The 20,765-nt window shown below is 38.9% G+C and overlaps 2 protein-coding genes across 6 annotated transcripts in view; both read right to left on the bottom strand.

The window, feature by feature from the left end:
• LOC135363542 (rho GTPase-activating protein 20-like) overlaps nucleotides 1–15,986 on the bottom strand; it is a 41,247-nt gene extending 25,261 nt beyond the window's left edge. The window contains exons 1-2 of the mRNA XM_064584023.1: nucleotides 15,787–15,986; nucleotides 665–832 (exon numbers count right to left, since the gene is read on the bottom strand). Of these exons, the coding sequence (XP_064440093.1) occupies nucleotides 665–832; nucleotides 15,787–15,986 (368 nt within the window). The remainder of the gene's footprint in view (nucleotides 1–664; nucleotides 833–15,786) is intronic.
• The window catches only part of LOC135363645 (mitotic spindle assembly checkpoint protein MAD2A), a 56,941-nt gene continuing 36,836 nt past the window's right edge, over nucleotides 661–20,765 (bottom strand). Inside the window, exons 6-8 of one of the 5 annotated variants that reach the window (XR_010409525.1) lie at nucleotides 20,091–20,194; nucleotides 16,664–16,817; nucleotides 661–832 (exon numbers count right to left, since the gene is read on the bottom strand). Coding sequence is in view for 3 of the 5 variants with exons in the window: in XM_064585009.1 (XP_064441079.1) it covers nucleotides 19,206–19,378; nucleotides 20,091–20,194 (277 nt within the window). In the remaining 2 variants the exon portion in view is untranslated. Of the gene's footprint in view, nucleotides 833–3,964; nucleotides 12,505–15,425; nucleotides 16,818–17,814; nucleotides 19,379–19,599; nucleotides 19,776–20,090; nucleotides 20,195–20,765 lie in introns of those variants that run through there. The other 4 variants (XR_010409526.1, XM_064585011.1, XM_064585009.1 and 1 more) reach the window with 4 other exon arrangements.

The following is a 20,765-nucleotide window of genomic DNA, read 5'->3' as shown; positions in this document are numbered from 1 at the left end:
TTGCGAGAGCTATAAATCAGATTCAGTCAGTCCTAGTTAAAAATGCTTTGGCAAAATATTTCCACTTTTCACCATGGCCTGTGAAGACCGTGTGTGACTGGACCCCGAGCGCAGTTTCACATCTGATCGCATGCCCCATGCTTTCGGCTCCCATCAAATCAGCCTTCCTGAGCCCCTCCCCCCAGGGGTCAGGTTGCACCCACGTAGCCTGCCGGTCCCTCAGCCTAGAAGGTTCAGGCACCTTGTCTAGGACTGTGGCTGCTTCTCATCCCATAGATCGAGTTTCAGTGCTGCCACCTAGGAGAGGCCCTCCTGGACTACCCCTCTCTCATACGTTCCCATCATCTCCACACGGCCCCCTGCCTACTTTCTATCAGAAGCACTAATCACAATCTATAATTGCCCCTCTTATTTTTGTCATTTGTAAGTTCCAGGCAAGAGACACACTGCTTGTCACATTCTCTATTGTATTCTCTGCAGGCGGGGGGGGGGGGGGAGGGGGGTATGGCACAAAACAAGACCTCCATAAGTACTTGTTGAATGAATGAAGGATCCAAACATGGGCAAAAACAAAAGAAAAAAAATGTCATGTCTTCTTATGGTAAGGGTTAATGGAAATGTAACTTCGTGATCATCACAAGGGCACGTTGCTTAGTATACATACTTGGTATCGGACACCAGCAAGAAATCGCTGAATAAGAAGAGGTGCCGCTTCTGCCTCCTCCAGCCTCTCTTGAGCTCGACGGGGCCGTGGATAAGCAGGGTATGGGCGGCACCCTCAGATGATGTAGTGCTTTTGCTGCAGGCATCCACCTCAACAGAAGAGCTCTTCCTGCAACCCACCAAACACCACGGAGCAGCTAGTTACTAGTCAAATACACAATAGAGTTTTATGCTAAATGTCAAGGTTCGCATAACACTAAAATTTAGTCTCAACCCCGAAAGCAGAGCTCCAGAGCTCACATTCAGGGATCGCTGAGTTATAGAAAGCTATTGAAAGAGATGAGGTCGGACGTCTGGGTGGCTCAGTCGGTTAAGCGTCTGCCTTCAGCTCAGGTCATGATCCCAGGGTCCTGGGATCGAGTCCCACGTCGGGCTCCCTGCTCAGCGGGGAGCCTGCTTCTCCCTCTGCCTCTACCCCTCCACCCTGTTTGAGCTCTCTCTCTCTCTCTCTCTCACATGCTCTCTTTCTCAAATAAATAAACAAAATATTTTAAAAAAGGAGAGAGAGATGAGGTCACTTGGTGAATTGATGCAGATGGAGAACAGTTTCAAGGACAAAGCCCTTGGGCATGCCAACACTTAGACGTGGGGTGGAGAAAGCAGCAAAGCTAATCATGAGCTTTTAGGAAGGGGAGGATCAAGAGGTAGAGTGTATTACAAGAAGGCAAACAAACAACAACAACAAACAGGACAATTGGTGGCCTAATATAAAACAAAATGATACGGTGTGTGTGTGAAGAATTAATTACAATTTGCTTTCATGTTAAGATAAAAATGAAGACAACTGAAGATTCTGGAAATTTACTTATCTAAATCTATCTAAATCTTATCTAAATCAATATTCAAACTTGGGGGAAAAATTCTCAAAGATCGGCAAAAATACTGGAAACATCAAAAAGTTTCTAAACACAAGAGTTTAGCTATTACTTGGCTGAGCTCTGACTGAGCTCTGATAGGACTTTCGGTCATCATAGGTAAAACAGCTAAATTGAACAGAATGCAAAAGTTCTTTCATAAATAGGACAGATATTTTCATAGACCTGGGAAAATTCTCTCTCGTGGAGCCAAGAAAGTGTCTCCTCCGAGAATGTAAACCCTGCTCTCTTCAGCTCAGCAGCACTGAATCTTACGAACCTGAGTAGCCTTTCACGAAGCTGGTGCTGAAGTTACTCATTAGTGTACACGTATTAGAAGAAACAAAAGAGAACAACACTTCCTGTTATTGTCAGTCTGTTTTGAGGCTCAAAAATAGTATATCAAAAGACTACCTTCTGCAGTGAAGCCTTGAATGACCACCTATAAGTTCTGCATACTTTCTGAATGATGTGAACATCCTTTTGTCTTCAGTTCTCAGGACTGAAAATCAAGTGAGTCTACAGCACTAGGCAGAGTACTGTAAAATGCTTGAAGCCTGAGGATTCCATAGTAACCTGAGATCACTACCATTATGATGTCACGGATCTAAGGCTCATGTCGTAACTGCCAAACTGACATACTTGTTTCCCTGATTTGGCCTGCACGTTTTGATTTTTTAAAAGTAATCTTTTTTATTTTGAGATAACTATAGATTCATATGTATCTGTAAGAAATAATACAGAGAGATTACATCAATTTTCTACAGATAGAGACTTCCAGACACTTCCATCACCACAAGGATCCTTCCTATTACCCTTTTACAACCACACAAACTTCCTTCCACCTCCCCCACCTCTTTAATCCCTGGCAATCACGAATCTGTTCTCCATGTGTATAATTTTGACATTTCAAGAATGGTATACAGAGAGGATCATATAGTATGTAACATTTTTGTGATTTGCTTTTTTCCACTGAACATAACGGGAGAGTCATCCGGATTGCCACAGGTGCTCACAGTTCATTTCTCTGTGTCTCTTAGTAGTATGCCAGGATATGGCTTTATCACAGTTTGCTTCACCACCTGCTGAAGGAATTCTGGATTGTCTGCAGGCTTGGGCGTTCACTAATAAAGCTGCTGTAAACATCTGTGTACAGGTTTTTGTGTCAGCGTCGGTCTTCTCTCCTCTGGGCTAAATGCCCAGGAGTCCAATTGCCAGGTCCTAGGGTAGCTGCTCTGTTTTGTTTTTTAAGACACTAACTGTTTTCCAGAATGGCTCTGCCATTTCACATTCTCACCAGTACTGTGGGAGTGATTCAGTTTCCCCACATCCACACTAGCATCCACACTGGCAACTAGTGTTGTCATTTTTTATTTTAGCTGTTCTGATAGCTGTGTCATGATATCTCACTGTGGATTTAACGTGCATTTCCCCAATGGTTAGTGATGCTAAACATCTATTTGCCGTGCGGACATCTTCTTCAGTGTGACGGAACCTACAGTAGTCTGTTAAAAACATTTTCCGTGGAGACGGTGTTCCCTGTCCACTAGAAAACTGACCATTTTACAGATGAGGAGGTGCTTCACGGACAGGTTAGACGCTTTCAATTCAAGCAGCTGCGACATAACATGAAGGATTCAAATCCAGCTGACTCAGGAGGTCACTCAGCTTCCTGTGAGGGCCCCCCACTCTTCTCACACGGACAGTGTCTTTCCTTTGACAACAGTGGAGGACTGAAATTTGATCCTACTAACAAAGTTCATGGTTTCCCTTATAGGCACCTCGAACAGGTATGTGAATCCCTCTCTTTTATTCCCCACTCGACTCTATGGGCCTCAAGGAAAGAGTCTATGTCTGATTTATCATTTTAATTCTCACAAACATTGGCACATTGGAGGAATTCAAAAATTCTCTTGAATGGGTGAATGAAATAGTTTTCTGGCATGGATGGATGGGGAAAAGGCATGACCTAAACTAGTCTCTCTCTCATTTACTTCATTCTTTCAACAGATAGTGTTTGAACCTGTACTAGGAGAAAGACACTTGCTAGGTCTGGGCAACAGAGAGCCAGGCCCAACTCTCACAAAACCAGGATTTAAATGGGGGGGTGGGGGGCAGAAATTAAACAAAGAGTGTCATCAATAACTGTGTAACACCAGACTCTGGAAAGTACTGCAGAGAAAAATTAAAGAGTGAGATGAGAAATTAAAAGAGGGACCTGACACCTGATTTCAGTTGTGAAGAAGTCTCCTTTGAAGAGCTCCTTTAAAATGAGCTTTAAAGAATAATTAGGGATTGATTAGAGAGAGGAGAGAAAAGAGGAAGGCAGAGGGAAGGGACAAGAAGAGAAGTGTATTGGAAGGGAAGATACATTTTTCAGCTGAAGGGACAGAATGCGAATATGTGACGTTTCAGAGACATGGAAGAGTTTGCTAGTTTGGAGATACAGGCAGAAGGTACAGGAGCATGAAATATGCCTGAAAAAGTAGGTAGAGGCAAGAGCACAAGTCCTGGTAGACCTTTTAGACTTTACTGAGGCCTCTCATCTTAAAACCAAACTAGCACAGAAGTGACATGTAGATAGTGGCCTTCAGACTTTTCACCACTTTTATTTTTTTTAAGATTTTATTTATTTATTTGGGTGGGGGGTAGCAGAGGGAGAGGGACAAGCACAAACAGTGCTGAGAGTGGAGCCTGACCTGGGGCTCGATCTCACAGCCCTGAGATCATGACCTGAACCAAGATCACGACCTGAGCCGAGATCAAGAGTCAGAAGCTTAACCGACTGAGCCACCCAGATGCCCCTTCTCACCACTTTTAAAGGGACAAGTGCTAGTCTGGACATGTTTGATTGTATTAGAACCATGGAGGCTCATGGGGCAACACTTTCTGGCCTCCCATCAAGCATCTGTCAACAGTTATTTAATGTAAAAATGTAGGCAAACTTATCTCTGCACCTTCCCCAACTCCCAGATTATGTCCCATTTCTCTGCCTCTCCCTTCAGAGAGGTTAGAGATTTAGAGACCAGGAAAACTCTCCTTCTAGAATCTAGTATCTGCTTATCAATACTGATATGCATCAGTCTCACTTGGGGGAGTTTTCAGGCACTCCCTCTCTAACCCCCAGAGGTTCTGATTCATCAGATCCAGAAAACCTGTATTTTGAAAAATTTTTTGAGTGATTCTTGTATGTAACCAGGATTGTGAGTTACTAATCTTCAGGAATTAATTGAGAAAGATGTAGTGTTCTGATTCTATCTTCCCCTTGTAGTAAAGCCAAGGAGAGAAAAGTTTTCTTAGAAAGATAAAGGGAGCTTTCCTTAGTCATGTAATAGTTACATTTACAGTAATAGCTAAAGCTTAATTTCTTCTAAAATACCATTGCTACTTATTTTAATTTGATGAATGAGCTCTAAATAGAATCACAGTGATAGGGTTTGTTTTCATCTATTTCATTGAACACTTAACTTTTCACCCTAAATATCAAATAGAAGAGATAGTATAAGGTAATCCTATGCCCATAATACCAATATTTTTAAGCATGTTGCAAAGACAAGACTATTTAAAAATTTTTTTTGAAGATTTTATTTATTTGAGAGAGAAGTGAGAGAGAGAGAGAGAGCATGAGCAGGGAGGGGGGTCGGGGGGAGGGGGAGAAGCAGACTCCCCTATGAGCAGGGAGCCCGATGTGGGGCTTGATCCCAGGACCCTGAGATCACGACCTGAGCCGAAGGCAGATGCTTAACTGAATGAGCCATGCAGGTGCCCCTAGACTATTTTCTTAATTCAATTTCTTTCTTTTAATTTTTTTATATTTATTTTATTTCAATTCCAGTATAATTAAGTGTTATTATTAGTTTCAGGTGTACAATATAGTGATTCGATAATTCTATACATTACTCAGTGCTCATCATGATAAGTGTACTCTTAATCCCCATCACCTACCATCCATCCCCCCACCCACCTTCCTTCTGATAACTATCAGTTTGTTTTCTATAGCTAAGAGTCTGTCTTTTGGTTTATCTCTTTTTTATTTGTTTTGTTTCTTAAATTCCACATATAAGTGAAATCATATGGTATTTGTCTTTCTCTGACTTATTTCACTTAGCATTATACCCTCTAAATCCATCCATGTTGTTGCAAATGGCAAGATTTCATCTTTTTTATTGCTGAATAATATTCCATTGTGTGTGTGTGTGTGTGTGTGTGTATATCACATCTTCTTCATCCATTCATCTATCAGTGGACACTTGGGCTTGCTCCATAATTTGGCTACTGTAAATAATGTTGCAACAAACATAGGGGTGCATATATGTTTTTAAATTAGTGTTTTTCTCTTTTTAAAGATTTTATTTATTTATTTATTTATTTATTTATTTATTTATTTATTTATTTGAGAATGAGAGAGGGTGAGCAGACAGGTGGGGGCAGGGGCAGAGGAAGAGGGAGAGGGAATCTCAAGCAGACTCTGTGCTAAGCACAGAACCCAATGTGGGGTTCGACCCCATGATCCCGAGATTATGACCTGAGCTGAAACCATGTGCTAGATGCTTAACCGACTGAGCCACCCAGACACCCCACAAATTAGTGTTTTTCTATTTGGGGGGTAAATACTCAGTTATGGATCATATAGCAACTCTATCTTTAATTTTTTGAGGAACCTCCATATTGTTTTCCACAGGGGGCTGCACCAGTTGGCGTTCCCACCAACAGTGCACAAGAGTTCCTTTTTCTCCACAATCTTGCCAAAACCTGTTGTTTCTTGTGTTGTTGATTTTAGCCATTTGGACAGGTATGAGGTGATAGCTCATTGTGGTTTTCATTTGCATTTCCCTGATGATGAGTGATTTGAGCATCTTTTCGTGTCTGTTGGCCATCTGTGTCTTCTTTGGAGAAATGTCTGTTGATGTCTTCCGCCTATTTTTAAATTGGATCATTTGGTTTTTTGGTGTTGAGTTGTATAAGCTCTTTATATATTTTGGATACTAACCTTTTATATCATTTGCAAATATCTTCTCCCATTCAGTAACTTGTCCTCTCGTTTTATTGGTGGTTTTCTTTGCTGTGCAGAAGCCTTTTATTTTGATGTAGTCCCAATAATTTATTTTTGCTTTTGTCTCCCTTGCCTCAGGGGACATATCTAGGAAGATGTTGTTACAACCAGTGTCTGAGAAATTACTATCTGTGCTCTCTGCTCGGACTTTTTTGGTTTCAAGTCTTACATTTAGGTCTTTAATCCATTTTGAATTTTATTTTTGTGTATAGTGTAAGAGAGTGGTCCAGTTTCATTCTTTTGGATGTACCTGTCCAGTTTTCCCAACACCAGTTTTTGAAGAGACTATCTTTTCCCCATTGTATATTCTTGCCTCCCTGCTTGTACATAAAATCATGGGTTTATTTCTGGATTCTCTATTCTGTTCCGTTGATCTATTCTCTACTTTTCCGTCAGTACCATACTGTTTGGATTATTACAGCTTTGTGATATACCCTGAAATCTGGGATTGTGATACCTCCAATTTTGTTCTTTCTCAAGATTGCTTTGGCTATTTGGGGCCTTTTGTGGTACCATACATATTTTAGAATTATTTGTTCTAGTTCTGTGAAAAATGCTATTGGTGTTTTGATAGGGATTGCATTAAATCTGTAGATCATTTTGGGTATGGGACATTTTAAAATATTTGTTCTTCCATCAATAAGAATAGAATATTTTTCCATTCATGTTGTCTTCAATTTTTTTCATCAGTGTTTTATAGTTTTCAGAATATAGGTCTTTCACTTCCTTGTTTAAGCTTATTCCTAGATAGTTTATTATTTTTGGTATAATTGTGAATGGGACTGTTTCTTAATTTCTCTTTCTGCTTCTTCATTAGTGTATAAAAATGCAGATTTCTGTATATTGATTTTGTATCCTGTGATTTTCCTGAACGCATTTATCAGTTCTAGTCTATTTTTGGTGGAGTCTGGAGGGTTTTCTGTATATATAGTATCATGTCACTTGCAAATAGTGAAAGTTTTACTTCTTCCTTACCCATTTGGATGCCACTTATTTCTTTTTCTTGTCTTATTCCCGGGGCTAGGACTTCCAGTACTATGTTGAATACAAGTAGTGAGAATGGACACCCCTGTCTTGCTCTTGATCTTGGGGAAAAGCTTTTAGTTTTTCACCATTGAGTATGATTTTAGCTGTAGGTTTTTATATGGTCTTTATTATATTGAAATATGTTCCCTCTAAATCTACTTCGTTGAGAGTTTTTATCATGAATGGATATTGTACTTTGTCAAATGCTTTTCTGCATCTATTAAAATAATCATGTGCTTTTTATCCTTTCTCTTGTTGACGTGATGTATGATGTTAATTGATTTGTGAATACTGAATCACGTTTGCATCCTAGGAATAAATCCCACTTGATCACGGTGAATGATTTTTTAATGTATTGTTGGATTTGGTTGGCTATTATTTTGTTGAGGATTTTTGCATCTGTGTTCATCAGAGATATTGGCCTGTAGTTCTCTCTTTTTGAAAAAAGATTTTATTTATTTGCGATAGAGCAAGAGTGAGAGAGCGAGAGCGCACAAGCAGGGGGAGTGGGAGAGGGAGAAGCAGGCTCCCCGCTGAGCCAGGAGCCCGATGGGGGACTCGATCCCAGGACTCTGGGATCATGACCAGAGCTGAAGGCAGACGCTTAACTGACTGAGCCACCCAGCCGTCCTCTTTTTTTTTTTAAGTGTCTTTACCTGGTTTTGGTTTCAGGGTAATGCTGGCCTCACAGAATGAATTTGTGATTTTGGAAGCTTTCCTTCTAACTCTTCTTTAAATGTTCGGTAAAATCCACCTGTGAAGCCATCTGCTCCTGGACTTTTGTTTGTTGGGAGTTTTCTGATTACTGATTCAATTTCATTCCTGGTAATCAGTCTGTTCAAGTTTTCTATTTCTTCCTGATTCAGTTTTGGGAGGTTATATGTTTCTAGGGATTTATCATTTCTTCTAGGTTGTTCAATTTGTTTGCATACAATTTTTCATAATATTCTTATAATCCTTCATATTTCTGTGGTGTTGGTTGTCCTTTCTCCTCTTTCCCTTCTGATTTTGTTTATTTGAGTCCTCTCTCTCTCTCTCTCTCTCTCCTTTATGAGTCTGGCTAAAGGTTTATCAATTTGGTTGATCTTTTCAAAGAACCAGCTCCTGGTTTCATTGATCTGCTCTATTGGTTTTTTTTTAGTTTCTATTTCATTTATTTCTGCTCTAATCTTTATTATTTTCTTCCTTCTTTAGGTTTTGGGTTTTGTTTGTTCTTTTTCTAGCTTCTGTAGGTGTAAGTTTAGGTTGTTTCTTCAATGTTTTTCTTGCTTCTTGAGGTAGGCCTTGATTGCTATAAACTTGCCTCATAGAACAGCTTTTGCTGGATTCCAAAGTTTTTGGACCATGGTGTTTTCATTTTCATTTGTCTCCATGTATTTTTTAATTTCTTCTCTGATTTATTCCCTTACAATTTTAAATCTTTGATTAAATGTGTATATTGGAAAACATTATGTAGTGTCGAGAGCATGAGCTCTGGAATCCAATTACCTAGTTTTAATCCTTCCTTATGATTTACTACCTACATGACACTGGGTAAACCAGTTATACTTCTAAAGCCTCAATGTCCTTATCTGCAAAATCAAAATGATGATAAAAGCATCTGCTTCATAGGGTTGTTGTGAGAATTAAATGAGATCATACTGCAGAAATGTTAGTATGGTACCTAACAGATTAATCCTTCAAATAATTTAGTTATGCTTACAGGAGACAATGAGACTTTTTATTCAAAAATAGCAACAATATAATGGGTATTCCCCCCATGAATAAAGACAGGGAGAGAGAACAGGTAGTAATGCCAATTGAGTAACTACAAATTGCCAAGTTCTTTGCCAGGCAGTTTATGGACATCATCTCATTTGCTTGCAGCAGATTTGTGAGGTAAGAATCATTATTTCCATTTTATAGATGGAGAAACTGAAGCTCAATAAAGTGAAGTAACTGAGAACCACATACCAAATAATCTGCAGAGTCAAGTTTGTCTAATTTCAAAGTCATATAGTTTTTCCTCACCTAAACAATGTTTTCCTTCTGGAGGAGGAAAGAAAATATATTTTAAGCCACATCCCATTTAGGTTGGCTCCCAAATTATTTAACTGACACATATGTGAGTGTTTTCATCAGCTGTCAGTGTTTGCCTATGGTGCCCCTATCCCACTCAGTCTCTCCTCCCTGAAATGGCTGGTTGAGGAACACTTAGCCACTGCTGGTACCATGTCCTAACTCTCAGTCAGGAAGTTTGCATCAGCTCCCAAGATGGACAGGAGACTCCTGTTATTTTACGGAGCCAGATCTGAGGTTTTAGACAGGCAGGGAGTAGGAGGAGTCAGGACTGGGAAAGTCGAATGATTCCCCTCCTGATGTCTAGTGGTTCACATCGCTAAGATAGATACCAGGCTGTGAATTGTGCCTCCTCAGCTGATCCCCATTCTGGATCAGTATCCCTATGAGTAATTTCTCTCCTGATTCTGGCACTCTGGACTTTCTACTACCACTGATGGGTTTTTATCTCTATAGAGGGGAAAAAAGGGATGCCCAGGCCTTGGCTGCGAGTGCTCACTCCACTACCCTTTGCTGCCCTCTACTGACCATACCTGGAAAGTACATTTAACCTTTCAGGCCCTTGGCCCAAATAGATACTACAGTGAGTGAAACCAGGCACACAAAATTTGAGGTGCACCAAAAAACTAAGTAAATAAGATATGATATTTTAATTTTAATATAGTATTTTAAAAAGTCAATTTGCAAAAAATACATGGTGAACAAAATATCTAAATGTACCCTAAAACAGTACTACTAGCTTATATGTACACAGAACCTGCCATCCATCTTTTCATTCAAGAAAGAGGTCTAATACTGCAGTGGCAAATCATGCTATCAATACTGGTCAACCTTTTTCATCACTCACATATATGGGGGGAAAAAACCCAGAAAATTTAGAGTAAGTGAAAAACAAAAATGAGGAGGTCTAAGTGGAACAGATATTGTAACAGTCGAATCCTAAAGAAAACAAGTAAGAGAACAGGGAAAAAAAAAAAAAAAACTGATTAAGAAAACAAAACCAACTAACATCTTCAGAGTCAAGAAGCCAAAGAATGGGTGGCTATAAAATAAGAACAAAGAAAAAGATTTTTTGGAAATTAAAGATATCATCGACCAAATTAAATGTACTAGAAAGTCTTGAAGATTGAGTTTAAGGAATCCCACTTGACTTTGACACTTGGAACATTCATCTTTCAGTTTTAATGACATAAGATTACCCTTTCTTTCTCAGTAAGTAGAGCTATTTGGTCCTTCGGTAAGGAGTAATTTAATCATTGGAATAATGGAAATGCTATTTTAATTTGTAGAATCAACGTATAAACAAAACTTGGAAGACAACAACTGTAAAAGAATCTGACTAATACTAACATTGATAATATAAAAAAAATGGAAGTCTGAATATTAAGGCAGCAGAGACGTGGAAGAGATAATGTCACAGATCTTTTTCACCTATTTATTTATATAGCAAAAAATCAAGATACACTGTCTAAAATTGATGTAACAAAATACAGACGTAAGCATACTCTTTAAAATGGTAATAACCAGAAAAACCAAAACAATGTAACTGGAAAATGTAGAAGCAGATGGATAAAAGAAATAAGTTTCTCATCTTTCAATAGATGCTATTTCAAGTTCATAAAACAAGAAATGAAAGTATTAACATAGGTTTCAGAGGTATTGTGATAACCACCAGCAGAACAGAAAATATTTAAAAATAGGGAGCTGGAAATGAGGAGTTGGGGAACAGGTTCAGGCAGGGAATTTACTTTTCATTTGGTACCACTCTGTACTGCTTGTTTTTTAAAATGTGTGTATGTATTAATTTTACACTATAAAAGTTAAAAAAAAAAACAAACCCTCTTTGCAGCTGCAGCTCTTGGCATCATTTCCTTCCCAGCTGCAGTCTCTTTCCTTACACCAGTGGTCAGATCCTACTGAGACAGGAAGGAGTAAGAGAGAAAAGAAAAGTTTCTGCCCTTAATTTAAGTGTCTTGGAATCTTTTTTATTTGTTTGTGCTTGTGTTCTGTCTTTTCAAATGGCGCCACTCTTTGGAATACTAACTTTTGACCACTTTCATCTGTGATGTCTAGAATCTTCTTAAAGTCTTGCTAAACTTTGGTATCCTTCTGTTCCTTCTTGACAAAGAGTAATCCTGACTCATTGGCTCTTACTGCGACCGTGGTATTTTATTTTCTTAGAATCTTGGTTCTGGTCAACTACTTCCTAGCCAGGTCCAACTCAGCCTGCCTAGGTAGGAATGAAAAGTCTATGGAAGAGTGATGACAATTACTACTATCAGAACAAGTAAGACGTGGCATATTTGTAAGTTAAACATAGTGCTAAGGGAGCAGGGTGACGTTCATTACCCCATTCCTCATGCACTGACAGAGGAGAATGTGTTTCACTCCACTGTTCTGGAGAGAACACACTCGGAGGAATTTGGGAGTAGACGTTTTCTCTAGACCACAATCTTGCACCAAAGTGCCAAAAGCATGGGACACGAGACACAAGGAAATGAAACCAGAATATCTAAATTTTCGAAGAAGGCAATAATGTCTCAGGGTCACTCTCTAAATTTGAGAAACAAGGCAGAGGATCATAGGGGAAGGGAGAGAAAAATGAAACAAGATGAAACCAGATGGAGACAAACCATAAGAGACTCTCAATCTCAGGAAATAAACTGAGGGTTGCTGGAGTGGTGGGGGGGTGGGAGGGATGACGTGGCTGGGTGATAGACATTGGGGCGGGTATGTGCTATGGTGAGCGCTGTGAATTGTGGAAGACTGATGAATCACAGACCTGTACCCCTGAAACAAACAATACGTTATATGTTAATAGAAAGAAAAAAAAAGAAAAGAAAAGGTCACTCCCTGACAGTAGGCAATATATATGGGAGATAACTACACACGAGTCACCAAAACAAAACAGTAACAACAACAAACACAAAGAAATACACACACATATTAAACATAAACCGTTGTGGAAGCACAACAGTTGCTGGGCGCTGTGTGCTCAGTGAATACGGACTCACAGGCTGTGGACTCAAGGCGGGTGCCTCTGGCTGGCTTGCCGTGGGACTGAAACCCAACAGTTCCCAGGTCCTCGCTGTCTCCAATAGAGGGAGCACTAAGTTACCTGCCACGCCATTACCTATTCACTTAATTGGGGGACCACAGTTTTGTTTGTGACAACTTTTTTTTTTTTTTTAAGATTTTATTTATTTATTTGAGAGAGAAAATGAAAGAGAGAGAGAACATGAGACGGGGGAGGGTCAGAGGGAGAAGCAGACTCCCTGCCGAGCAGGGAGCCCAATGCGGGACTCGATCCCGGGACTCCAGGATCATGACCTGAGCCGAAGGCAGTCGCTTAACCAACTGAGCCACCCAGGCGCCCCTGTTTGTGACAACTTCTATAGGGGAGATGCAGTTTCTTTGGTGACTGCTGACCCCTTGGAGACTAGAACTAATTCGAGGTTCGAACCAACTTTGAAGAGGCTGAAGAAGCTACGCCCATTCCTGTGAAATCCCCGGACACCGCTACAGCTACCGGAACCCAGGCTCTGCGTAAAAGCCTCTGGCTGACACTGAGCCAACTGTATACGATTGAGAATGAAGGCACTTGGACTTTAATTTCTATGGGCTTTTGTGAGGGGATTTAGTTTGGGGGGAAGTGGAGTCATAAACAAAGAGTGTCCTAGTGTTCAAATCTGGGACATTTTCATGTGGATACAGTCTCTGTGCTCATTTCATCAAAGGCTGGTGAGCCCCTTTGGACAACATGACTGGACGTAATTAGTGATACGAAATGGAACGGCGAGTTAACTTTCAGCCTAGGGCGCTGCATGGCGTTCTACCGGACTCATGGGGCCGGAGTCTTTTGTGGGCAGAAAGCAAGATGCCCTTCAGCAGTTCCCGAAGGACTCTGTGGGGAGGAGGCGAGTTCAGGCGTGTGTGAGCGCAGCAGTAGCGGGAGCAGGCGCGGCTCCGCTAAGGGGACTGCTGCCCTGGCTCCCTTCGGAGGCTGGAGCACCATGGGCTACGACACTGCTTCGCAGCCTTCCATCATGAGTGCGCGGCCTTCTTCCCTTGTCTACATTTGCATCATCCATACAAAATACTGATCGGTTTTTCTTTAAATATTCAGAGTGGACTGTAGAATCTTCGCTCATGGTAACGTGTTAGAACATGTTATACGTTTTTCTGAATACAGACTAAAATACATAGCTACTAAAATTAAAAAAAAAATGCCCGTGAGCATGCTACCTAAAGCAACTCACAGGACGCCTGTGGAACGCACAGTGTAATACACTAAAAAGCTTAAAAAGCTGGCAAATATTCAACGAGAGGGATGCATGCTACTCCACTCTCCGGGTCTCCACTCCAATCCTGATGACAGAAGGTGGTGTTGGGCAGAGATTTGGGGCCCCTCTCTCCACTTTCTCTCTCACACCATCCCAAGCAACAGAGAAAAGACCTTTCTAAGACTTATAGGAGTTCGAGTCAAGTGCTTTCTTATTGTGCCCTTGGCGTTCAGGACGCAGGGCTTCTTGCTCCCACGTTGGAGTGGGCTTGCGCGAGGATGCCTGCAGTTGCCTGGCCATTCCCGGCTCATTTCTGGAGGTGTAGTAGCAAACCCTGTTTCTGCTTGAGATCTAAGCCTCACTCTACCCAGCTTTGCTAGGGAACCCCATGATTTGGATGATAACATACATCTCAATCGCCTTCTGTCTCCTCTTTCTCACTCGTTCAAATTCCAACACAGCATGTAGTTACAAAAACAAGTGAAAGAATGAGAGAAGAAACTGTTGATGGAAGAAGATGCATGCAGCTATCGTACAGCAAAATACTGTGTGTATATAAACATCTAATGATCGCTTGTTATGAAAAAGTGTTTTTTAAAAAATTAATGAAACTTGATACTCAAATACTGTTGAGTTCTCCTTCCCCAACTTGGGGTTAGAGTCATGTAGCAGTCTAGTCTTTTTGGCTGAGTCTGTGCACACTGGGGCAGGGGCACCCTCCTTTGTTCCCTAGTCTCTGAGAAGCAATGAGATATACTAGAAAGAATATTGGCCTTGGGGTCGGGCCTGGGGACAGATTCTGGATGTTTGAAGTTGGGCAAATTACCTAGGCTCCCTGAATCTCAGGCTTTACGTGTGTAAAATGGCAACAATAACCCTCCTAGGGTTGTTGTGAGGATTAAAGGAAATGAGTGTGAGTCAGTGAGACTGCCATTCAGAAAGAAATTCACATCCATGTCTAGGTATCCACTGGGCATGTCCATATCTAGATAGCTTTTAAAGAGGTTTGACATCTTTCCCCTGCATGGAAGTGGAGCCTGAGCGGTCGTGCTTATATTCAGAGGCCTTTTTCAGCACAGATAAAATGCCAAAACAATAAAGATTTTGATAGGATGTGTACCTTTGTGCAAACAAGCTTACACAACAAAATGGTGCAGATAAACGCAGATGACAATGGACTTTATACAAATAAATGAAATTATGTTTCTCTAGTATAAAAATAGATCAAATGGTAAGAGCACAAAAATAGGTGAAATGGTAACATAAACTGACTTGTGTAATCAGAGGGTCAACTCTTGACATTTTTCTCTCTAGGCCTTTTCTAATAGTTTTGTTGCTAAGGCTACAGTGTTTTTGCCAGATTGGAACAGCATTGTCCACTCTAATGAAGCTTAAGTAGCTTTCCCAACTAGATTTTTTTTAATAAGCATCAGTTAATACTGCTGGCTTTCAAAGCCATGTTCGTGATGAATGGAAAGATCTTTAAAGATCTGTTCTTAGAAAATGTAGCTCATAAAATTTGGAATTTAGCAGCATTTCTATTCCATAGTTATTCCAACACAAATTTTTATCACGGTTACACTGAACAAAATAACTTAAAATCTAATTTCACATATGTAATTAAAAAAAGAATAAGAAATTATTATTTACAACTTTAGCCAAAAATTAATTCCCTAAAGAGTAACTGAGGTTACTTAACGAACAATTCTTTTGACTAGTGGGTCAAGTGTCTCACAACTGCTCACAAATGCACACTTGATTTATTCTTTGCACAATATGGATAAGTTACAGGAAGTCATCTGAGGAAAGTGTAAATACAAATGCACCCAAAGAAACGTAGAGTTTTGTAAAGCGGAGTAAATGAAAACCAGTTTGCTCTGGACACTCAATTGCTAAGAGGATGTCAAAGGTAAGAGCCATTAGGAAACGGGTGAAGAAACACTCCTTTTGATGTGCTTGCTGAGGAGCCAGATGAGCTTCCTTGGTCATGGACAGAAGAGACCATCTAAACTCTAAAAAATGTAGTGCAGTTTGCATGCCCGCTGATTCCGCAATTCTACTTGTGCACTAAAGCATGAGAATTAAATTAAATAATTCATGTGAAGTGCTTAGCCAATTACAGATGCTGTATTTCCTTCCTTGGATGTCTATATTTTTGTAGCCAGAAATCCCACTGTTGATTTCCAATAAGAAAAGCTGAATATTACAGCCTTTAAAGTCAAAAGTTCACCTTAATTTGAATATTGCAGCATTAGTGACATCTGGTGGAAAATGAGTTACAATGTGGCATTATAGCTATTCTGATCTTTCCTGTCTAATAATAATATTATCACTTTCATCACATTTTCACATACCCCTTTCCCCAACTCCATGGGAGGAGTATACTTCCCTGCCCCACTGAAGTTTGGCTCAGCCACAAGACTTGGCCAAAATCAGTGGAATGTGGGCAAAAATGTCAGTGTCAAAGTTTGGAAACTAAGCTTTAAAAGTCCTGGCTAGCTATTGCCCCTTCAATGGTAGAATGAAACATGTGACCTGCAGATTTGCATGAAATAAAACAAGCACCCCAGATAATCCACAGACTTACAGGGAAAAAAAATGCTTACGGTTATTCTATGGTTGTTTGCTATGAAGCAAAAGCCAACTAAAACATGAGATCGTTATACCTCTGTGTAAAATTCCCATCAAGGCTTGACTTCTCTGTCCAATTGATGACACTGGGAGAAGAGTCCTGAAGACCGGGTGTGGTTCAGTCCCATCTGGGGCTCTGTTTCAGACCTCGACAGGCCCAATCGGAATATGTTGTTTTCATTCCTGTACCTACGGTAAGCAAAACCGAGTCAGAGTCCAGGCCAGGCCTATCAGAGGCCTATCAGACTCTCTTGGAATCTTGGCTTCTCTGTTTAACATGGTATGGAAGTCACGCACGTTTTGTTTTTGTTTTTTTTTTTCCTTCCAAATCTTTATTTAAATTCTACTTCATTAACATATACTGTAATATTAGTTTCAGGAGAATTTAGTGATTCATCACTTACACGTAACACCCAGTACTCATCGGTCATTCACAATTCTTGAACCTGTTGGTTTAAATAGCTCCCTCCTAAGGTGAGCTTCAGGTATAGGAAAGAAGGCAGGACAAGTTTAGTTGGAGCCATAGGCCAAAGCTTTTCCAATTGAGCTTTACCAACAAAGCTCATAGCTTTGTATTTGTATTTCTTAAATGATACATAATCTATAAGGGGGGGAAATTAGCAATGTTAGAAATCACAAATTAAAAGTGATAATATTAGGGTCATTTAATTTGGTAAATAAAAACACAAATGACAGAAATTTAAGTATTACCAATGATATATTAAGAAAGTTGCTACCAGTGAGCTTTTGTGGGGGAAGAACCACATTATTTCCGGCCATTTAGCAGAGGCATTGTGTTTCCTAAAGCAGTTACTGCTTTCTGAAAAGAATTTCAAACTTTTGTCCCAAAAGTAGTTCCAGAATTTTCAACTCTCTCCATATTTTTACTGAACTTCCATTTCTGCTTTCTTTCTCAACCTAATGTGTCATGTTATGAAGGTTATGTACAGCCAAGAATGCAAATGTTTTAATCTTACTAGTGACCACTTTGTACTATATCTCATGTTGGAAAACCAGACTCTTGACCATACCTAATTCAAAATCATTTCCATTTCTGCATAACTACTTTTCTTATTCAGGCAAGAGTTGTGGGTGGACCTCTAAAATTAGATAGCTTCAACTCTCAAGGGAATGGGCTTTCGCAGAAGCATTCACTATACCCATCATCAAATACGGGGACCCATACTTGTCTTGTAGTGAAAAATTGCCCTTTATTCTTAACAAGCAGGCAACAGGATCAAACAGATCATTCAGGTGAAATAACAAAGACAAATACATATGTGATAAATCTGTGTAGTTACTTCTTGGAAGCTTGCCATGTACTTTCCTCTCCTTCATATCTCAAACTTCAGAAAGGCCAGGACCCTGTTTCATTCATCCCAATACTTGGCACGTTAACAGGTGTTCACTTTGTAATTTTTGAAGGAATGGATACAGGCTATGTGTTTTTACTTTATAGTGAAGATTAACGAGTTAATACATATAAAGAGCTTAGAACAGTGTGATACTAAGCACTTAATTATTACAAAATGAGATAAGATTTAGAACAGAGATTAGAAGAGACTTTTTAGAAGTCTGCCTTCAACTGACCTTGGCAAAATAAGGAAGACTAGGCTAGCAATAAGGCTAGGAGTATAGAAAAGTTCTACAGCCCAACATATGCTAAAATGAATTAATTCCAAATGACATGTATTATTTTATACAAAGAATGATGCTTATTTTAAGTCCACAGTTATAAGATTAAAGGGGTATAATCAAAGCTTGTCCATTAAATTGAAAGCACCTCCAGACTGACTCAAGTTTGTATTCTTAGGCCCTGGTAGGTACAAGATATTATTTGCTATACTGAATCCATCCTACTATTTAACTGTGTTAATACCACACCAATATAAAAATGTTAAGACAAATTAAAATATACATACTTAACTTTATTACATCATTTAAAGCTTGATTTTATAAAACAAAAAAAAAATTTTAAGTGTTCTGTATCACAGGAATTTAAACAGTGGCAATATACATAGCTTTGTAAGTTCAAGTTATATAAATTAAAATCAAATAATTGGAAATGCTTTTAATACGGAAAATATACGAATAAAATAAATGGCAAAAGGACCTAACAGGAGCAGCATTTCATTACTTACAGATTATCATTAGATAATTTCAGGATCTAAACAAAGACTCTGAATATTCGGACTTCTTTTGCTGTATTTTATATTTAAATATCTCCCTGCCTATATTCCGAATCAAGGTACTTGACCAAAAGGTTTAAGAAGGCATTTAGCTTTATGGCAAAAGTTTTCCATCTACAGTTACCACCTTTAAAGGAATTGACATTAACAATGCTGATGTGATCTGCTAGTTCCCTTCTGAACAATGCAATAATTTATACCAACCCTGTATAAAGTCATACAGGTACCAAAAAATGTAACAATTATGCACAGTTCAATAGAAGTATAATGTTAAGTTTTCCCCATCTAAAAATTAACCAGTGAAACAAAATGTATCAACTATAGTTGACTTGGTTTCAGGAAAACCACATCTGAGAGTTATAAGTACATCACTGTCCTTGTCTTATCCTCAGTCATTGACAGGAATTTTGTAGGCCACCATGCTATTTACTTTGTGGATTGTAGTAGTAAATGAACGAAGACGGACTTCCTCAGAATTGGTAATAAACTGTGGTCCCGACTCTTCCCATTTTTCAGGTACAACCAAATCTTTGTCTGTATATATCAGTAGATCAAATGAACCTAAATTGGGGATAAGATCATTAAAGTACAATTATTTTTTTCTAAAGTACAACCACCCTTCCTGTGTCTTTCACATTTGAACCATCTATAGTGTCAGAAAAGCTAGTTTACCTTGATCTCTAATCAATTATATTAACTAATTGCTTTTCCTCAATGAATAATTTTAGTACAGAAAATACTGCACTCCTTTTACTTTATGAAAAACTCAAGTTTTTTTTTTTTAAAGAGAAAACCACTAAAAATATTTGCAGAAAGTATAAAATTAATCATGAGACAGCATGAATCTAAGCCATAGAAAAGATAACACCTTGGTTCTGTGACAGCTGTATCCCAGTGCCCAGAACAGCATCTGGCATGTAGTAGGTATTTAGGATATATCTGATGAATGAAGGAGTAACTAAGAAAACAAAGACACAATTATAGCTATAAATCTTAATTATATACATAGAAATGTGTAGAAAATAAAAATAATGACAGAAATTACATCAAAATATTCAAGAGTGAGTACTGTAGAATACTTTCATTCCTTTCCTTTTCAGCACTTGTAAATAAAATGCAAATAGCATTACTTTAGCTTTACCACAGTTTTCTCATTCATATAACATGACATTTATAATTAAGAAAAAACTTAATGAGCGCGTTAATTCTTAAAGTAGTAGCTTAGTCTTTTCCACAACAAATTTAAGCCAGTGTGAAGTTGTATAATACTTACAAGAAACTTCCAATAGTGGCAGAAATGTCACCGTAGCTGTGATCTGTCTGATCACTGAACGGATTTCATCTTGGATAGCTTTCTGAGACTTTTCTCTGGGTGCACTATCAAAGAAACCAATTAATTCATTTTAAGTTTTAACAAGTTATTTGAAACACAGGTAAGATTATTTATCTGATTAAATGTTTCCAAAATCAAATAAGTAATGCATTCAAAAGGAGTTTTTTTTCAATGAAAATAAATATACGTCCTTAAGAAACTTAGTAGGCACAATATGTATCTCTATTATTTCATTTATCCTTCCAATCATTTTTTAGGGTTGTTCTTAGTATCAGGTCATTAAATAACAGATGACTAGAAAACCTGCCAAGTACTTCAAGTCAGGAAAGCTTCAGCATGTCTTAAAATAAAGATAACAAGCAGTATCTAAAATATTGAATCGGTATAATCATTTTGGCATTTTTAGTAATGCCTAAATGTCTAATTTCCTATTGCCTCAAATAAGATGTTACTCGTGTATGGCGTTAATAATTAAACATTTTCTAAAACAGACCAAAGGCTTCAGGAGCAAACTCCATCATTTCATTATGAGAGATAGTTCAGAGTTTACAGGTAAGAATGCCTAGGACAATGCTAGAAATTAGCATATAATGATGGGCATCTCCCATCCAGATA

Source organism: Mirounga angustirostris, unplaced genomic scaffold (genome assembly GCF_029215605.1).
Source record: "Mirounga angustirostris isolate CCGP_5_RB_7025 unplaced genomic scaffold, mMirAng1.0.hap1 SCAF_2, whole genome shotgun sequence".
NCBI classification, from domain to species: Eukaryota; Metazoa; Chordata; class Mammalia; order Carnivora; family Phocidae; genus Mirounga; species Mirounga angustirostris.
The sequence above is the reverse complement of the archived record's forward strand: the minus strand, read 5'-3'. Positions and strand labels throughout refer to the sequence as shown.